At 59.1% G+C, this 19,970-nt stretch overlaps 1 protein-coding gene across 3 annotated transcripts in view; it reads left to right on the forward strand.

Annotated features, from left to right (window-relative positions):
* The first annotated feature begins 1,046 nt into the window (after nucleotides 1-1,046).
* MAD1L1 (mitotic arrest deficient 1 like 1) overlaps nucleotides 1,047-19,970 on the forward strand; it is a 335,477-nt gene continuing 316,553 nt past the window's right edge. Inside the window, exons 1-9 of one of the 3 annotated variants that reach the window (XM_068565793.1) lie at nucleotides 1,104-1,295; nucleotides 3,664-3,826; nucleotides 7,144-7,284; nucleotides 9,601-9,780; nucleotides 12,236-12,360; nucleotides 13,421-13,502; nucleotides 14,985-15,115; nucleotides 15,265-15,379; nucleotides 17,439-17,500. In XM_068565793.1, the coding sequence (XP_068421894.1) occupies nucleotides 3,677-3,826; nucleotides 7,144-7,284; nucleotides 9,601-9,780; nucleotides 12,236-12,360; nucleotides 13,421-13,502; nucleotides 14,985-15,115; nucleotides 15,265-15,379; nucleotides 17,439-17,500 (986 nt within the window). In that variant the 5' untranslated portion in view covers nucleotides 1,104-1,295; nucleotides 3,664-3,676. Of the gene's footprint in view, nucleotides 1,296-3,663; nucleotides 3,827-7,143; nucleotides 7,285-9,600; nucleotides 9,781-12,235; nucleotides 12,361-13,420; nucleotides 13,503-14,984; nucleotides 15,116-15,264; nucleotides 15,380-17,438; nucleotides 17,501-19,970 lie in introns of all 3 variants that reach the window. The other 2 variants (XM_068565791.1, XM_068565792.1) reach the window with 2 other exon arrangements.

Raw genomic sequence — 19,970 nt, forward strand, 5'->3', positions numbered from 1 at the left:
ATAACTCTGAGAGATTGCTCCAAAGAGGCAAGGGGGAGCCAGGATCTATAGGAGTTTTAGCAGCAAAGACCAGGTAGTTGGAACATCAAATGATCACTGTTAAAAGAAAGCAAGACATCTCAAGTTAAGGAATTTAGTGCTTTTCTACGTTTGGGAAGATGTCAGAGTCGGGGCTCACTGAAATCATTCCTTTGATGTGCACCTCAGCTCTCTGGGGCCAGCGTCCTGAGTTTCCTCGGTGTGCCGTTGGGGTGGCAGGGGCGGTGAGGTGGTGGCTGCAGTGTCTGACGGCGGGCTTGCTGTTTCCATCCCGAGTTCCCTGGGCTCACCCTCAGGGGTGGCTGTAGTGGCTGGTGACCGGAACGTCTTTTATTTACTGATACGGCAGGCAGCAGTTTTAGTTTACAAATGCGAAGGATCGCTGGGGGAAGGAATAGATACCCAGGAACCTCCATAGGGTCCTAGGGTAGTCCAGATCACTGAAGTAGGCTGCAGGCCCGACTTTTTAAATTTTGTTTTATTTGCGCTCGCAGTCCGCTAATGTAGCCCAGAGAGCCTCCTGTCCTGCTTGCACCTCCCCATCCCGTTTCTCTCCGGCCACACAAACTTGTGTTTTATTCTCTGGAAGAAGGGAATTCGGTGCAGACCCTCGGGCGCTTAGCAGGGGGCGGGGAGGAGGAGGGGCCGGTAAGACCCGTTAGTGGACGCAGGTTGCTGTGCTTCCAGGAGGGACCTGCTGGCTGTGGGCTGACCTCGCCCCTCTCTGCCGTTGCGCCCTGGAGAACTGGGACCCAGACGACGGCATCGCGCCCCGACAGCTCACAGGGCGCTGGGAGGGTAGCTTAGTAGCCTGGTTTTTCGCGTTGTTTTAGAGGGCCAGGGGAAAGTAAAAAAGGCATTCATTCAGGCAAATACTGTAGTGGCAAAATCTGCGGACTAGTCCGGCGGGCAGGAAAGTTTGGCCCTGCGAGGCCACCGTTGGCCGGTGCTGTTCCCCACAATACAGTGCGAGGCAGCCGCCCTGTGGAAGCCTGACCCGCGGAGGCCGGGGCCACCAAGATAGTCCCACGGGCTGGCCTTTGGTTCCCAGTCCTCTCCGAGCGGGGTCTCCTGCGGGTGGGTGGCTACGGGGACGAACACGAAGGCCCCAGGACCCGTTGGTGCGCGGACCCGGAGCTTTACGGCTTGCCCCGCCCAGGTCTCGCGAGAGCGCAGGCGTACGTCTCGCGATACGCGGGCGTAAAAGAGGGAGATCTGAGCAGCGGCGACGGCGGCACGGAGGGTGAGGCGGCTAGGTGAGCGGCTAGGGTCCCGGGAGGGGGGCCGGGCCGGGCCGGGCTGGGCTGGGGGGCGGATGCTGAGCCGAACCGGCGGGGTTCGGGCGAAGAAGAGGCTGGGGCAGCCCGCCGGGTCTGGGTGCGGGCGCCGCCCCCTCGGCGTCCCCGCTTCCCTCTTAGACCCCGGCCCTGGGTCTCTTACCGGCGCGCCCACTGTCTGTCCGCGTGCTCACCGGGGCCGGGGTCCCTGCCGGCGCGCCCCTTCGCTCCGTGCTCTGTCCTCCGAGCCTGGGCGCGCACCGTGCAGCCGCCCAAGGCTTCCTCTCCGAGAGGAGCAGCTGGAAATGGTCAGGGTTCGAGGGGCGAGCGAGGGCCGGGGCGGAGGCGGCCACGGAGGAGAGGTGCTTCACCGCCCGGCCTCCGGGAAGAAGGCCCCCCCCCCCGCGCCAGCCGCCCCCAGACGGCCCTGTGCAGAGAGAGGAGCTCTTCCCCCGGTCCCGCCCTTTCGAGTTGACAGCACTGTCGCCCCCACGTCTTCACTTGAGCAGTGTGGGAGTTGCCACTACTTCATTTTACAGCTAAGGAAACCGGTGGGAAGATGGGAAGCGCCTTGCTCGTAGTCGCACTCCTGGCAGCTAGTAGGGTGGGAACTTGCATCTGATCTCTAGTATAAATTAGGAGAAAGCAGACAGACAGTTGGTGAACTTAGGCCAGCGTAAGTGCCCACGGCGGTGTGAAGTGGTGTTGCCGGGTGGGGAGCATCCTTGTAATTTCTGTAGGTGCCCTCAGGTGTCCTTTTGCCAAGGAGGGCAGTCGAGAGGCGGTGTGCTCTGGACTCCCAGCTCAGGGGTTCCTTTGAGAGCAGTTCACGTCAGTGACTAGACTTCTGGAAGATTTGAGTGTCTTTGATAGAGAGGATGGAGTTTGAGCTTTCACCTTATCGCTTGCCTTATGGGGTGGTTTCGTTCCAGGCAGGTGAAAACGCACGTGTGCTTCTCATTCTGGTGTATTAAGTGCATCAGCTCTTGAGAAGGGGGTGTATTGGCTAAATTTCCCATCACGGGATGGAAAGGATGGCCCTGGTCAAACGGGAGGATTTGCCTCCCAGAGCAGAGCGTTGCTGCCTGGCTGCACGCGGGCCTGAGTCTCTCAGGGAGGCTCCCAGCACTGTGGGTGCCCCTCTCCGGTCTCTCTTCGAGCCCATTTTCCACTTGTAATATGAAGGAGAGGTAGAGAGAACAGCTGTGTCGTGCAGGGGTGGAAACGATGGCCTACAGAAGACAAGGGCTCTTCGTGCCCAAGGCCAGGTTTCTTGTTAAGTGTGAAATTCAGAATCAAACCAAGATTCTTCACCTTGTTTGGGGGCGGGTGGGTTGGGGGCAGGTGTCTTCAGTCTAACACTTAGGGGAAATCAGCGAGAGCTGGCTGCTTTCCTCGGGGAACACGGTATGCACCTGTAGGAATTCACACCTTTTGGTTGTTAACTGTGCCTGGGACACCTCCACACCTTCTGCCTGGTAGACGGCCTGGTGTGAGGCTGTAATCAGCGCAGGGTTGGGGGTGCGTGTTCTTTGCTGCTTTTGTCCTCGGCCCTTCACACGTTGGCCTGTGGAGCACCCTTGACCTTTAGAGCCAGACAGACCCAGGTTCCAGTCTAAGTTCTGTAACTTTTGGAGCCTCATTTTCTGTCATCTCTGAAAGAACGTGTAAGGAGATCTCATTCATCTGCCCATTGTGATGATTGCTGTGTCATGTGTTAAATTACAAGCAGAGTGATAGTCAAACTCAAGGGCAATAGCTGTACCATCTGCCATTTGGAGACTTCTTTTGGGCCTTATAATCCTCACAACTTTGAAAAGTGGGATCCTCAGTTTACAGATGAGGAGACAGGCTCAGGAAGTGCTGGTGCTCAGTGAATGTCAGGTACCTGGCTGAAAATAGTAGTGACACTCATTAATGTCTTTGTTAAGCTATAATAAGCACTGCTATGGTTGTCATCCTTACGGCCACTGTTGTGTGCTTTGTTTCTGATTCCTGGAAGCTAGGCTTTTTGTGAGTGCTTATGTGGGAGATGTGCCACCTGACTGCCCAACACCTCATCTTGGGAGCCGTCTGTCTGTCCTGCTGGTGCGCAGGTCAGCACTCTGATGGTCAGCAGCTTGGTGGCATGTTGTCTTTTTATGCCTCCGTTTCTTCTCTGAGAAGTTGGCAGTGTGGGCTCCCAGTTAACTCCAAAGAATGTGGTTACAGACACTGGAATATTATAAGGGCTCTGAGAGAGCATCAGGGGAGTGGGACTGCCCAAAGGTACCCCCTGACCGGGCAGCTGGCAGAGCTGATGGCGCATCAGAAGGCTCCCTGTGACCCTTCCCTTGTTTTCCTCCAGAAGGGAAGTGGCCATGGAAGACCTGGGGGAAAACACCACCGTCCTATCCACCCTGAGGTCTTTGAACAATTTCATTTCTCAGCGAGTGGAGGGAGGATCTGGACTGGATGTTTCCACCTCTGCCCCAGGTTCTCTGCAGATGCAGTACCAACAGAGCATGCAGGTGAGTGGTACGCGCTGGGATAGGGGCCTCCAGGTAAAGGCACCTGCCCTTAGGTGGGGCTGGTTCAAGTTCCACATGGTGCAGGTGAGCGGTTTGTGTCCGGATAAGGGCCTCTACGTACACAGACTTTCCCTTAGGTGGGGCTGATTCAACTCCCATATAGTTGAGGCAGGTGAGCGCTGTCTCAGCCTAGGGGCCAGCTGGCCATCTCCCACATCTCCAGCATGGGTAGTCATAGTTTGGGAGGACAGCCAGAGGTCATGGTCTGGCCCTGAGCTGTCCTGGCTCAAAAGCCTGAGATAACAGCACCCCCAGAGTGGATCTGGTGTTCAGCATTGTGCTGACACTAACGAGCTTGCAGACGCTAGAGGTAGGATTGGAAAGCCAGTTTATTCATTTAATCGAGGGAAATAATCCGAAACGGCCTGGGCACATGACCACTGGAATTGTGCAGCCAGCTGCTGGCTCCCTTGATGGTGTAGCACACGGCAGGGCTGTGTTGTAAGCACAGGTTCTTGGTCAGCCTGGCAGGTAAGGCAGGGCAGTGAGTGAAGGATTGGGCATATGACAGTCTCAGACTATGGGGGCCATTTGCACATCTTCGCTTCAGTCTGCCATGGGGTGATTTTTACAGTTTCACTTTGCTCATAGTCTTATTTCACTTTATTCCAAGTTTTCGGCAATGCTCATTGTGGACACAGTTGTAAAGGCTCAGGTTTCCTGAAGGACTTCAGGTTCTGAAGAGTCTTGGGGTCAGTGCTAGTTGGGGCAGGGATCACTGGGTCCACATAGGGAGGGAATGTGGTGTCTGAGCCATGTCCAGGCCCCTGCCACTCTCAGGGCTGCATCAGGTGATCTCTGGCTTCTCTGCTTGCATTCCTTCTCTCTTGTCAGCCTTGCCTGTGTTGCTGCAGCCTTTCTGCTATGTGTCATCTGCCTGTGTCAGATGAGCCAGTGGTTTCCTGTTGCTCTGGGAGCCCTGATGAGTCCATGCCACATTTGCTAAAACAGAGGCTGGTGTGTTTGTATGCATTCGTTTGCTGAATAGTTGAATTACTTACTATGTGTTTGTTAGTGGGCTAAGTTGCTCACTGCCCTTTTTTTTTTTTTTTTGGCAAGCACTGTTCTTTATCCTGAAATTAGGTCATTTGTATTTGTTTTTGTTGTTAAAACACCTTTTTTTGAAATGGTGGTGGTGATAGATTATAGGGTTTTTTTTTGTTTTTTGTTTTTTGTTTTAATCCTTGCTCACTGGCAGAATATGAAGTTGGCAACTTTGGTCTAAGAAAGTTATAATTTTATTGATGCAGATGTCTGGGAACTTTTGGCCTGTCAGAACTATAGAGTCTAGAATTTCCAGGGTCCCTAGTTCTCACTCATCTATGACCTGAAAGGCTTCCCCAGTTGGGATATCAGTAAATGAAAGCTGTAGCCAGAGTGAGCTGGTTAGAGAGCCACGTGGCACAGGACCTGCCTAGGAGCCCTGACCTTGGACCTGTCCTGTCTCAGGACTTCAGTCAGTGTTCTGTCTCTTTGCTACCATGCCTGGCAGGTGAGGGAACAGAGCAGCTGCGGGTCTGGGGAGTCTGGAGGCAGAGAGCAGTGTCTTGCCTGCTAGTCCCGTCCCCTGGTTTATTTTAAGGTTCCTGTTTCTGTGTGCAGGCGTTTATAGTCCGCTGTGCTACGTGTCAGCGTTGGCTTAAATATAAGAATATGTTCAGTGACTTTCCTTCAGGTATGGTCAACCTTCCAGGAAGATGCCGCCAATGGATGTGTGTCTCTGGGACTCCCGTGTGGTACCCACACCCTCGGAGCTGGGGTCCTGCCATCCTCTGAAGAAGCTGGGCCCTAGCTGCCGACTCAGAGTGAGACTAGGAAGGCTGAGTTTGATGGAGGGTAGAGTTAGGAGCTCCCAAATGTCAACAGGTGGGAACTGAAATGAGAGAAAGTATCAGAGGGGTAAAGAAAGTGTGGACTTTGGCCTCCAGAGCAGTGGGGGAAGGGTGGAGAAAATGTCTTTTCTCTGGCCTGGGATTTCTCACACTTGGCACTGTTGACGTTTTGGGCTGGATAATTTTTTGTTTTGCAGGACATTCCTGTGCATTGTGGGATGTTTAGCGACATCCCTGGCCTCTACCCGCTACGTGCCAGGAGCAAACACAGAGTGTCGCCCCTTCTTGTGACGCTCAGTTGTGTCTGCAGACAGTGCCACATGTCCCTGATTGAAATGAGCACCACTTTCTGTAGCCCAGAGCATCTTGAACTTTCATGTGCATGTGAATCACCTGAAGATATGTTTAAAAGGAAGATTCCAATTTGGTATCTGTGTGGTGTGACCCGAGACTCTGCATTTCTCTTAAGTGCCCAGGAGATGCTGTGTTGGTGGACTGCAGGCCATTCTTGGAGGGGTTGGGCTCTAGCCCCCTGAAGACAAGGCCCTTGCAGTCGGTGATTCAGTGGTACTGTTGGCTGTGTCTTCTGAGGCCCTTCAGAGCTTCAGTTCCCCTTTATTTACCTACCTTCTGGGGGACGCAGACTTCTGAGATAGGCCCCAAACTGCTGGCCCCTGGTGGACTGCGGTTTCTCCCACTTAATCAAACACTAACTAGTTGTTGTGGCCCCGCGGTTTTGCAGATAGAATTAATAGCTCCAATCAGTTGACCTTAAGGTAGGGAGAGTACCTGGGTGGGCCTGACCCAATCAGGTGAGTCTTTAAAATCTGGGTCCAGAAATCAGACAAAGAAGTCAGAGATGCAGAGCAGGAAAGGGATTCCACACATGCGAGATTCTCCCTTGTTGGCTTTGGAGGTGGAGAGGGCCCCGTGGCAGGGAATGTGGGCAGCCTCTGGGAGCTGACAGCAGCCCGGGCCTGCCAGCCAGCAAGGAAATAGGAACGTGGAAGAGGCTCCTGAGCTACAGGGGAGAGCACAGCTTGCCGACTGCATGGATTTTAGATGTTGAGACCCTGATCGGAGAAGCTGGCTGTGTGTGCCTGGCCTTCTGACCCATAGAACCGACAGCCAGCATATGGGCGTTTAAGCTGCTGCGTTGGTGGTAGTTTGTTACATGGCATAGGAAACATGCCCTCACACTGTCATCTGAAAACGCACCTTCCTCTTTTGTCCTTTGTCACCTTCTCTTGCCTTGCTGCCTCCCTGCACCCCTTTCCCACCTGGGGGCCCGGTGTTCCTTCCTCCCCAGGGCTGAGCGAGGGCCTTGCTGGGAGCAGGTGCTCGGTGAGGGAGTGCTGAGTGAGCCCCTCACCTGTCGGACGCAGCTGCTGAGGCCCTGTCTTTCCTTTGCACGTGACCGGTCAGCTGGAGGAGCGAGCGGAGCAGATCCGCTCCAGGTCCCACCTCATCCAGGTGGAGCGGGAGAAGACGCAGATGGAGCTGAGTCACAAGAGGGCCCGCGTGGAGCTGGAGCGGGCAGCCAGCGCCAGCGCCAGGAGCTACGAGGTGGGCTCCGGCGGGCCCGCCCCAGAGCAGGGGGTGGGGGGGGGGGTGCGTGTGCCTGCCGGACCACGGGGAGCGAGAGCCCAGCCAGCGGCCCAGGGGCTGTCCTCCAGGTGTCCAGGGCCTGCCTTCTTAGGCCGCCTGAGGAAGGGGGTCGGGCCTCAGGTGTGCCCTGTGTCCCCGAGGAGGGCAGCACGAAGGGATGGCTGCCCTGCCGCGTCTGCCCGGTGAGGTGCTGGTGGGCACTCGTCTCCGCTGGCTGCGTGGTTGCCCTCTCTTCTCTGAGAATTGGGATGGAGGTCTGGCACAAATGCCAGGTGGCCTGGGGGTGACAGGCCTGGAAAGTCACTGGCTTGCATAAGAGTCTCAGGTCCAGGCTGGGTCTTGCGCAAATGGTTATAGGGCCTCAGCGCCAAGAACCCCAATGTCGGGGGCTGCTTCATGTTGCCCTTGCCTTACCCAGGGCAGGCTAGGAAAGCATAACCCCCTGTTACCCAGAGGAGATGCTAGGTTTTTACTTAGTGCATAAATTCCATGCTTCCTTTGCTTTGATTAACAGCACTTTGCCAGGGTTTTTCAATAAGTGCTGATGAGTTGTGGCAATGCTGCCAAGATCCAGGCAGCGCGTTGGATCAGAAGGTCTCTGGCCTCTGTGCTTCCCTGAGGGTGGATATCTGGCCCCATTCTCACGTTACGCGGCATATTCCCCCTCTTTCTGAGGCCCCGTAGAAGTAGCTGATGGCCTCGAGGGTGCGATGCTAGCTGGATGTACTTGAACCCGACGTGCAGGCCCGTGGCTGTGCCCGTGGCCGTGGCGTGCCGCGTGGACTCAGCAGCCCAGTGCGCCGCAGGTGGGGCGCTGCCGCCTTGGCATTGGCCCTGGTGCTGCACAGTGTGGTGCTTCCGCGTGCAGTGGGGCTTTCGCCGACGTTCTGGGTTGTCCTAGGAAATATGTCCTGGGGGAGCCGGTGGGAAGAAGAAGAGGGAGAGGCCATGGGAATCTTGCAAGTATTGAAGTGAGTCACTGACAGTCTTTCGTGGGGAAATCCAAGGGTACAGGGCTGACTGAGCTTAATCCTGGGGCCCCCTCGCTGAACTTGCGCCTTCCTCTTGGAGAGGCCTTTCCCCCCTGCCCGTAGACTTGGCTGAATACGGCCCTGGAACCGTCTGAGCCAGTGGTTTTCAGATTGTCCCTTTGAGTCTTGGGTATCTGCGAAGGTTTCTCAGGGACTGCCAGTTTGGTAGTGGGTGGAGAGGGCAGGTGGGTGGGACTCTCAGCCCTCCCACCTGGAAATACCGATGAGATGGTGAGACTTCGGTGTCCAAGGTCTGGGGACCTGCCTGCACTGCCCCATGTGCACTTGGGACTGGCCGCCTGAGGAGAGGTGCCACGTCTTGCCCCGTGACGTGCTGGCCGGGTCCCTGCACAGCCACAGCACCTCACTCCTGCGTCTTGGCAGGTCCCCAGGCTTCAAGGCCTCCTGGTGGTTTGGAGGCTGTAGTCGCGGTTCGTCGCTCCCCTGAACCCTGGATCAGCAGGAGGCCGTGGCCCTGGCTGTGCTTTTATTAAGCTCCTTGTTGCCATTGGGCTCGGAGAGTCCTGGTCTCAGCACTGCCTCTGAGTACGGCAGGCCCTGCGAGCGCCCGGCAGGCAGCCCTTGGCGGGAGCTTCCGCAGCTCGGCTTCCTGATGAGAGGTCAGAGGTCAGCAGAGTGTCAGGCTCCATGTAACTAGGACTTGGTGCCTTTGCCCCTGGGACTCTGGCTGCCACTTGTGATCCCTTTGCTTCTTGGGCTGAGGGTAACCTCAGCGGCCGACACCTGACCCTTTGGACCCTGAGGGATCGTCAGAGTGAGAAGTCTGAGTTCTGTGCGTTCCTTGCCAGCGCAAGCCACGCGGCCCCTCGAGGGTACCCGTGCAGCGTGGCTCTGAAGCTCTGTGGGAGGTGAGGGCCCAGGGTCAGGTGCTCCCGCCTGCGGGCTCCCGTCCACTCTCCGGGGGCGTGCCGGCTCATGGGGAGGGGAGCCTCTCCCCAAGGTCGAGTCTGAGGGAGATGCTGTGCTCCGTCTCCTCCCTGCAGGCGGCCACCCTGAGCAGTGGTCGGTGGCGTGCCGCGTGCGAGCGCCCTCCCAGGGGGCGCCGTGAGATGCGGCCAGGCGCTCACCTTGGGGGGCGTCCCGCTGCGGCCTCGGGTCGCCTGTGGGCTTGGCTCTTGCCTTGTTGGTGGCTCTTCTCTGGGCCTCAGTCCTGTCCTGAGGGCCGAGCGGGGTGGGCTCAGCCGGCCCCCACGCCCTCTCACCGGCCCGTTCTCCTTGGCAGCGTGAGGTGGACCGCAACCAGGAGCTCCTGACGCGCGTGCGGCAGCTTCAGGAGCGGGAGGCCGAGGCGGAGGAGAAGGTGAAGGCGCAGCTGGAGCGCTACAGGTCGTGCCAGCAGAGCCTGGACGCCGCCAGCAAGGAGCTGCGGGAGAAGGAGGGCGGCCTGGCCGAGGCTGGCGAGGTGAGGGGCCGCGGCCCCGGGCTGGGGTGCTGCCCTCGCCCCACGAGCAGTCTCTCTGCGCGGAGAGAAGACGCACTCCCGCCTCCGGCACGGTAGCTCCGTGGTAGCGTCGCTGTTTAATTCTGCGTCCCACGTGTGCGCCTACGTCTTTTGCGTAGTTGTGATCGTAGCAAAAACACTAATTTCCCATTCTGTGGTTTTCAGTTAGTAAGTGGAATACTTTTGTTGTCTTTGTGATTAGGATTTTTAGTGGTTGACTTATCTGTTTTTGGTCATTTTCACGTGTTTTGTTTTTTTTATACACACACACACCCTGATGCAGATACACATGTGGTAGATAGCTTCATGCGTGTAGCCTTTTTGTTTCTGGTGAATGATTTTGTTTGGACAAATCCCTGGGAATGGGATTATAAGATCAGCAGTTACACGTCTCTCTGTGGCTTTTGCTACACGTTGCTGTGTTCTGCTAGTAACTATTGTTGAGGATTCTGCTCTCACTGGAACCTCTACCTGTCACGGATAGTGAGTGATGTTTTCTGGAAATACTTGTGATTCCGCCCCCTCGCCCCGCCCCTGGAGGTGTAAGTAGGTGCCTCTGGATTTGCATTTCTTTGATTATTAATAAGGTTTGTTAGCCTCTGAGAATATCTCTGGAACCAGAGCATAGGTCATTCGTAGTCATTATTGTCTCTACCAACCAGGGGTTGTATAAATGTTAGAAGCAGAACCCAAACATTGAGGCTTGTGGAAACTGGACTCCTCTGACCTTTCCTGTCCCTTTGCTGTGCTGCTCAAGATCACAGGTGCTGCGAGGACAAAGATGAAACGCTGCCGGGGGAGGGAGTCGGGGGCCGCGGGATCATTGGTATTCTGTCTCTGCGTGGTTTTCTCTCCTTGATAGATCTTCGGAGCAGGCGCCAGGTGATTTTTGCCTGGGCAACGCTGGTGAGCATGTTAAGATTGTTCCTACATCTGTCTTCTGACGTGGATGTTGGCAGGAGAGGAGCCGTGAGTGGCCTTAAGACAAGTCCTCCTCCCGCCTTGGGTGTGTGCCTGCCTGTGCTCCATTGCAGGCTTTTCTGGAGGACGGGGGTGGGCATGTCCTGCACATGGCTCAGTGAGGAGCAATTTGGGGGGCACCCTTGGCACAGAGCAGACGCCTGTGGGGCCTGGCGTGGCAAGGGTTGTGGCGATTTGGGACGGAGACCCCGACGTTGCTCGGCTCCCTTTTCACCCCGTGGAGAAGGCGTCCTTGGTTCCGAGTCTAGGTCTGTAAACCTCCCTCCCGCACAACTGTGTTCTCTCGTCACGGTGCCCTGGTTTAGATGCTCGTGCTCTCTGAGGTCGTCCTGTTGATGGCTTGGCTTCCGCACAGCTTTGTCCTCCAGGCGGTGGGCCGTCTGACTCCTGTATTCAGCACAGCGTCTGTACGTTTATTTAATTCAGGAAGAATTCTCAAAGGATATGTTCGTGGTTAAGTAAACCTTAAGTGTCTTCATTCTTCTTTGGGTCACAGATTGAGAGTCACGGTTATCATAAAGGAAACCATGCAGGTCGATGAGAGGGTAGGACACAGCCCCACCCCCCCATCAGCCTCCCTGGGGGGCCTGCTGTGGCCCCCGTGTTCGCAGACGGCGCCCCGTGCGAGGGTTGCTCACTGTGGTGAGTTTGCCAGTCCGTCCTCTTGCCCTCAGCTTGTAGGTTGCTCGTAGGTTGCTGTCTCAGAGGCTGATGGGGTGATGTTTCCAGTTGTTCACTTAGAGTGACGCCCTTGAGTGGGCTGGCTTTTCCTGTTGGAGGCGTGCTCTCTTGCCCCAGGAAAGCCACAAGTGGGGTCCCCTCACCAGAAGGTTGTCTGGGGAGGGTGTGGTCGGAGCTGAGGACTGCGGTTCCGCCCCAGTGTCGGTCTGGCGGACTCGCTGTCCTGGAGGCTGTGCGCTGGGCCGCCTCCCTGTGCCTTCCCCGACGACCCCTTCTGGCCTGGGAGCGCTTCAGCCTCTGCGGCACTCGTGCGGCTCCCGTTCGTTGTGTGTGGCTCTCGTGGTGTCGTGCTGAGGACAGCCTCAGCGCCCACTTCTGACTTCTTGGCGGGTGCCCGGCTTGTCCCCGTGTAGCGTCTCGTGCACAGCTGGGCCGGGGGCGCGGTGGTGGGGTGGGCCGGTTAGAGAAGGGATCCTGGGCTGGGGACAGAGCGGGTGTGGGCCGCCACGGGCTGGGGGCCTGTGCACACGCCGGCTGGGAAGGGGTGACGCGGGGCGTGGGTGTGGAGGCCGCCAGGCGTGAGGCCCGGGCCCGCCTTGGCCGGCAGCGTTCTCACTCCCGAGGCTGCGGGTCACCGAGGCGGGGCTCGGGTTGGGTTGAGGGGCGGTCGCGTGTTCCGAAGGAGAAGATGGCTCTGTCCTCGCCCTCCGGAGCGGGACGGGAGGGGACCGGCTCTTGTCTGCCTCGCTTTCAGACCATCAGCGTGCTGAAGGGGAGGCTGTCGGACCTGCAGTGGAGCGTGATGAACCAGGAGATGCAGGTGAAGCGCCTGGAGTCTGAGAAGCAGGAGCTGAAGGAGCAGCTGGAGCTGCAGCACAGGTGAGTGTGGAGGCGGCGGGCAGGCGTCTCTGCGCCTCTGCCAGGTGAGCCTGGGGGCGGCGGGCAGGCGTCTCTGCCCCTCGGCCAGGTGAGCCTGGAGGCGGCGGGCAGGCGTCTCTGCCCCTCGGCCAGGTGAGCCTGGCCGGCTGTCCGCCTGCGTGCTGTCGGCCTGACGCCCGCCGGGCTGCGTGCCGCGCTGGATGTCCACTTGTTAACCGTGTGCAAGCCCAGGCTGGCTCTCCTGCGTATGCCCTCTGTGGCCTGAGCACCCAGCGGTCACGAACGTCGCGTGCGCTGAAGCTCTGAGGGTCCGCGAGTGCCCTTCGTGCGCTGGCCTCCCATCCGCAGGCTGTTGGGACACACTGAGGCCTTTGAAGCCAGGACCTTTAGTGCCGGAACAGAGCGGTGTTTCAAATGTTCCAAGAATAAGAAGCGGGAACAGTCATTTCTTCCCTCCTCTGGGGGTGGGATGCCTGCTTGGAGGGAGCTTTCAGAGAAGGTGTTAGGTTTGAGCGAGATTTTGAAGGCTGTGTAGGACATGCCCTGGGGCAGGGGGGACGTGGGTGGGAAAGGACGTTCCTGGGGAGGGAGCCCCCTGAGCAAAGGCATGGCAGGATGGAAGAGCTCGCCTGGAGATGCAGGTAGAAGACAGCGCTCTCCCGAAGCTCGTGGCCTCTACCTTAGCAGGTGTTGCCTTAGGGGAGTTCTGGCTCCCCTAACTCGGTGGAATGGGGCAGGGTTGGGGAGTGGGTCAGTACTGAGCGGGTCCTTGGCTTTGGCTGTTCCAGGGCCAGCAGAAGCTCCTATTGTGAGAGGTGTGGGGAGGGGAGAGGACTTGCAGGTGGTCTGGACTTAACCACCTGCCCTGAGACTCAGGCCACAGAGCCATCAGCAGGAGCTGGGCCCTGGACCCTGAGGCGTCCTTGCAGGGAGCGTGCGGGAGTGTGCGTGCATGCGTGTATGAGTGTGTGTGTCTGTGCTGGAGAGCTTTTAGAGTGAGGGCAATTGCTGGCTTTACCACATGCCTGTTTCTGCACATGACGTGCCGTTTCCTCAACAGGAAATGGCAGGACGCTAACCAGCAGGTTCAGGAGCTCCAGGCCAGCCAGGACGCGCGGGTGGACCACGCGCAGAGGGTTAAGGTGAGCTGCTCCGGCCCCGTCCCGGGCCTGCGTCCGGGAGACGTCCCAGAGCCGGGCTCGGCCCCCCATGGCCCGTGGGTGTGTCTGAGCTGCGGGCGTACTCGGGGGCACCTAGGGGCAGTTAGCTGCCTGTGTCTGGGAGACGTCCCAGAGCCGGGCTCGGCCCCCCATGGCCCGTGGGTGTGTCTGAGCTGCGGGCGTACTCGGGGGCACCTAGGGGCAGTTAGCTGCCTGTGTCTGGGAGACGTCCCAGAGCCGGGCTCGGCCCCCCATGGCCCGTGGGTGTGTCTGAGCTGCGGGCGTACTCGGGGGCACCTAGGGGCAGTTAGCTGCCTGTGTCCGCTGTAGCTGTTTGCATGTCGGTTGTTTCCTTATGTGCCAGGCCCTGTGCCGGGTGCTGGGGTGCGTATTTCTGCTCCCCGGAAGCTCGTATGCTTTTGGATGAAGATCAGAATCGAACACACAGAGTAAAAAGTAAACGTATGATAACTTCAAGTACCATGGACTGCTGTGCAGATGATAAAACAGGACTGGAGAGGGTGAATAGCCTGCCCGATGTCGCACAGCTAGTGCATGACTAAGCTGGGTCTCAGAGCCAGGTCGGCGTGACTCTAGTTCAGGCCGTGCTGCCTCTCTGTGGGAGGACACGGCTGGGGAGCCGTGATGGCCGCCTGCTGCCCTTAGAGCCACGTCCGTGCACCGGGCCCCGCTCCCGTGCTCTGGCTCCGTGTACCCCCAGCTCCGGCTTGTCAGCTTCCAGACCTCTCGGCTCGCTTTCGCCTCTGGTCTTCACGTGCTGTCCTCTGCGGCTGGTCCGTCTCTCCTCCCCGGTCCTCACTGCTTCACACGACCCGTTACGTCTTCCCTGCCCCGTCCGCCCATCTGAGTCCTTGGCCTGCTTCTCAGTATTGACTTGCCTGCAGGGCCTGATGTCTGTCTTTTCTACGCTCTTCCCGGCAGAGACCTCATCTGTCCTCTGTGTCATGGTGTCCCCGCTGCTTGACCCGGTACCTGGCCCAGAGCTGGGCCCCTTAGTGTTTGTTGAATGATTGCCTGATTTTCGGATCCTGGCCCCGTGCTCTTAGCCTGTTCTGTGACTCGTCACTGACGAGTCTCCCCGGTGGCTCCATGTGTCCCTGGGGACTACATGTAGTAACGGACAGGCTTTCCTCACCGTACAAGGACTCAGTCAGGACCCTGTGCCACGGGAGTGGCAAGCAGAACAAGCGCGGGAGGGTGGGTGTCGATTCACGGAGCCTTCGCTGCGTGTCCTTGTGCCGGCCGTGTGCCAGGCTCCGGCCCTGCAGGCGGCACAGCACGTGGCGTGTGGGGCTACCCTGGGAGTGTCCGCTGAGGACACCGCGCAGAGGCACAGCCGGCGCAGGCTGCCCAGAGGCGGGGGCCAGGGCCGTGGAAGTTGCCGTGGATCTGGGACAGTTAGGTGGCCGTGACTGTCTCCCCTCTGTCTCTGGCCTCGATCAGGATTTGGAGCAGAAGCTGGCCCTGCAGGAGCAGGACGCCGCAGTTGTGAAGAACATGAGGTCTGAGCTGGTGCGGCTGCCCACGATGGAGAGGGAGCTGCGGCAGCTGCGGGAGGAGAACGCCTGCCTGCGGTGAGGGGCCCCGGGGGGGGATGGTGGTGGTGTGTGCGCGCGTGTGCAAAACGTGTGCAGCCTCCTTGGGTGCAGCCCCTGCTCCAGGGGCTCCTGCACCGTCCCCGGCGGTGCGGCTGTTTGAGTGACTGTGCTTCTGGCCCTGCCAGGGAGATGCGGGACACCAACGGGCTGCTCCGGGAGGAGCTGGAGGGGCTGCAGCGGAGGCTGGGGCGGCAGGAGAAGATGCAGGAAACCCTGGTCGACCTGGAGCTGGAGAAGGAGGTGAGCTGGTCCCCGCGGGTGTCCTGTGGCTGGCTAGGGGAGACCCTGCGTGTTTTAGTCCTACGTTCTAGCTGTTCAGCTAAAATGTGGCAGCCGCTGGGCTAGTATGGTGGGCAGAGTAGTGAGCCCTAATGACAGCCCCATCCTGCTCCCCAGAACTGTGGACAAAGGGGATCGAAGGGTGCTGACCCCTGGCCTGTGGTAGGGAGGCTCCCCTGGGGCTCCTGCCGGCCCCCAGCTGGGCCAGTGTGCTCACAGGTCCTGACAGGGGCCGGAGGGGGTTGGAGGAGGTCGGAGCCACGTGAGCTGAGGAGGACTTGCCTGCTGCTCTTGGTGGCGTTGAATGGAGGAAGGGGCCGTGAGCCAGGGAACGAGGGCACCTCTAGAGGCTGGAACGGGCGAGGAAACAGGTTTTTCCCCAGGGCATCCAGGAGGAGTGTGGCCCTGCGACCCCTTGATCTGGCACAGCGAGGCCCTTGCTGGACTTCCGACCTACGGAGCTGTGTATTGTTCTCAGCCACCGAGTTCGTAGTAGTTTGTTTCTGATGCTGAGTCAGAGAGAGGAGATGGCTCGTGGTGCCTGGAGCAGATGTTGTTCCCCCCCATGGATGTGAACAGACACCTGTGCTGAGTTTCCTTTCCCTGTGTTTGCTGCTGGGACTCATCGGGACATTTTGTGGGTTGTTGTAGAGATGGCCTTGGACATCGGTGCCGAAAGCATCCTTGTTTGCGTGCTGAGCAGACCAGCACGGAGGCCTCCCGGCTCCAGGCCCCGGGTCCTTCTGTCCTTCCACACTGCTTCCCCGTGGTCACCCTCAGTTACCTTCCTTTCTGGTTTGCCCGGCGTGAACCATGTCACCACCTCCCGTAGCTTGCAGTCTGTTCGGAGTGCTTGTCAGCTGCCCCCACAGTGGGTTCACTGCCAGCTGAGGCATCGTGGGGCCGGAGCACAAATCCCTCTCAGGCGTTGGCTTATGTGGGCACTTGGCCTGAAAAGACCGTTGCGGAGTCCAGCAGTTTTTCTCTGGATACAGTTTGTTTTGAAATTGGTGAAGATTCTGCACGTGGCATCACACTGCCTGGTTTCCAGCCCTGCTGTTGCGTGCCCGCTGGCTGTGTGACCCCGGCAGATTACTCAGCCTCTCTGTCCACCTGTGTAACGAGGAATGAGCGTCTCCCCGTAGGGGTGTGAGGATTAAATGAGTTAACGTAAAGTGCTTAAAGAGTGGTAAACGCTGACTCAGCGTCAGCTGTGGTCATCGATTTATTAACCAGTCTTGTGCCCGGCACACGATAGGGGTCAGGAAGTACTTGGGTGGCTGAATGAGCGCAATGAACAGGGCTGTGCTTGGCCCCGGGAAGGAGTGGGAGGCCAGACAAAGGCACGTGGTCTAGAAAGGGAGCGAGTCTCCGATGTGGAATGTGGGTCAGTGTGGAGCAGCTGTGAGAATACAAGGGCGGGAGACCCGGCATGCGGGCCGGGTCGGGGCACCGCTGCTGCCCCCTGTTCTTCCCAGCGGCCACGGGGGCCCAGCCCGACGCGTGCACGTGTGTGTGCGTGTGTGCGTGTGTGTTGGGGGCTGGGGTTTGGCTCTCGGCCCAAGTCTGTCTGCCCTGGGGCTTGGCATCCTGAGGCGCACCTGGAGGATGGGCGACAAGGCCGTGGGCAGCGTCTGCCCCCTGGGGCACAGGTGGTTATTGCAGGACCGTCCAGGAGGCTGTCTGCCCCCCACCCCTTTCCCCAGCCCGCAGTCCTTCTGGCCTGCTGGGAACCTTGAAGTTACGGAGCCAGGAATGAATGAGATGTTAAGCACGCAGTGTAGCTTCAGCGGTTGGGAAGCAACCTGTCTGCTTTGGAGCGGATGGGCGCGTTTCTGTGTTTTAGCTCAGCGATCAGGGCAGGCCGTTCTGGAGGATCAGGGATGTGACGTCGTCGGTTTTGTGTGGTGCTGCTGTGCTGGGGGTCGAGGTGCGTGTGTGGAGGAAGTGGGAGGGCCTGGCTCTTGCACGGAGATGACGGGCACAGCGCTCTAAGGGCTCTGCTTCCATGTCTTTTCAGAGGCTGCTAACGAAGCTGCAGAGCTGGGAGAGGCTGGACCAGACCACGGGCTTGAGCATCAGGTAGGCGGAGGGCGCCGGGGCCACAGGGTCCCCACCTTTTCTCCACACGGCTGGCACCTTTGGCAGAATGGGCCCTGCTAGCCCGGTTCCTTCCAGCAGAGGCCCTGCCTGTGGCTGCTGAGGTTTAAGGAGGTGGAAGTAGGGACTCTCCCCGCCAAGGACGGGACATTCTCGACAGAGCGCTGGCAGGTGTGGGCCCTGCATTGTTGGGTTTTCTTGAAGGGCTCTGTTTTGTTTATGCTGAGGAAGTAGTTGCTTTTGAGGGAAGTCATTTCTTTTAGGTGGTTGTAATGAGTAGAGGTAAACTGAGTCTTCAGGGGCAAAAAGGGAAAACAGGGTAATGGAGGATTGTTTCCCATCAGGCCCTTGCAGCAGCCTCGGCTTGTCTGTCGAGCTAATGCCAGCAAGTGAATGGCAGGCGGGGCTGCTAGACGGCCACGCGGGCCTGGTTCTCAGACGGGCATCTTCCCACCGCTCCCTGCTCCCGATTCCATCTGTCCTGCTGCCTCTCCTTCTGGGGCCGCTGCCCCTTCCTCCAGCGTCGCTCCACCGCTGGCCCTTAGCCCCCAGGTCCCGCCCCCGCCCCCGCCCGGCCCCCCCGCAGACGGACTCTGCCCAGCTGCTCCCGTCTTGGGGTGGGGGTGGGAGATCGGTCCTTTAGGATTAGTCCTGGCGCCTGGGGCCTGTGGCATTTAAAGAGCCTTCTGTTTATCTGCTTGTGCGACTTGAAGACTGTGTCTTCTCGGGGGTCTCTCCTGCTGCTCTCGGAAGCTGGGCCAAGACAGAGAGCCCTCCTCAAAGGGCTGTCCAGGAATTACAGTCTCTGACTGCCCTCCTGGGACCTGCACCAGTTCGATCGCACCATGGACTCCAGGTGTTTGTCACTTGGAGAGGCCCCTTCGTTTTCTTTCTGCCTCGCTAAGTCTCAGAGAACAGAGTAGGCTGTTCCCTCCTGAACTCCCCCTGCAGAACCCAGGCTCACGTAGGGCTGGCCCCAGCGGGGCCTAGATGTTCTGCGTTTCCTCCTTTTCTCTGGGCTGATGAACTCGTGGGGAGGGCTGACGTCGGAAGAGAAAGCTCCGTGACTTTTTCCTTGTGCGGGAGATCAGAGGCCCTCACGCGCCTGGTGGCACCGGCTGCTGGAGTGTTTGAACGCCTCAGTCGGGGTAGCAGGGCCGGCGCGTCGCCAGCTGCCGTCTCTGGCCAGAATGGCGCAAGGGTCAGTGCGCTGGACACGAAGGAAGGTGCAGCTGCTCCTTAAGACCTTTTGGTCCCGCTTCCAAACCTGACCACTGTCGCCCACCTCGCAGTGGCTGGCACATGGTTGGGGCCTGCGCCCGCGGGCTTCTGGGCTGGTCCCATGCTTGCTCACCCCGCCTTCCCTTAGTGACCAGGCCCTGGAGGCGGGAGGAAGGGGTGGTTCGGAGCACTGGTGGAGGTGGGGGCTGCCCACGCCTGCTGGCAGCCCGGGGTCAGCAGGAAAGTGGGGCACGCGTTTGTGGAGGGAAAACAGGCGGTTCGCGGAGGCTGGAGTCCTGTCCCGCTCTCCCGCCCGTCAGGGCGCCCCTCTTCGAGTCGGCGCACTGCTCCGGGCCAGTCCCTTGCCCTTGGGCAGGGCCGCAGGGCTTGCCTCGCTGTGCTGGGGGAGGTTAGACGCGCCTGTGCGCCGGGTGCCATGCACGCTGCAGAGCAGTGAGGTGTGGCTGGCTGTCCTTGTCTCCTGGGGTTCCTGGTGGGAGCCCCGGTAATGAGAAGCCTTCTTTCCACGTGCTTTGTGGCGGTTGTGCCTGGGCCGCTTCTGGGGGCCCCTCGGAAACCTTAGCTCCTCCGCCCTGCCTCTCCTGTCCCCACTAGGGCGTTTGGGGTGGGCCCTCACCTCCGGCAACTCCTGCCCCGCTTATGCGGGTGCGTGTGTCGAGTGGCGGTCGGTGGGCCACAGGCTTGCGGTGTAAGTGTGGCCCGTCAGCAGGATCACCTGGGGAGTTTGGTGCACATGCGGACGCCTGGGCTGAGCCCAGGCCCGTTGGGTCCGCCTCTCCAACGCTGGACTTGAGTCTTGGTGTGACCACAAATAACCATGAGGGGCTTGGCTCACTGTTGCCAGGTTTGGGGCAGTTATTAGCGGTTTCTGACCAGGGAGGGTAACTTGGTGGAGCCCACGGCTCTTGAAATTGAGTGTGGGGGTGGGAAACGGGCATAGGGTTCTCGGACACAGGGAGAGGCTGGGGGCCCGTTGCTGCCGTGTGGGGTCCCTGCAGAGGGGTGGGCGTGGGAGGGAGAGAGAGACGCGCACTGTTCCAAGGTGACGTTGTCTGGGGGCCCCTGCCTGGTGGGCGGAGGTGGGGTCCGCTGGGAGCTGAGGGACACCCTTTGTCACTTTCGCAGTGTTCAGTGCAGCGGGAGTGACTGGGGCCATCTCAGACCCTGTTAAACTGTGGCTGGACGTGTGTCTGACCCCAGCTTAGCCCCC

Source organism: Eschrichtius robustus, chromosome 16 (genome assembly GCF_028021215.1).
Source record: "Eschrichtius robustus isolate mEscRob2 chromosome 16, mEscRob2.pri, whole genome shotgun sequence".
In the NCBI taxonomy this organism is placed as follows: domain Eukaryota; kingdom Metazoa; phylum Chordata; class Mammalia; order Artiodactyla; family Eschrichtiidae; genus Eschrichtius; species Eschrichtius robustus.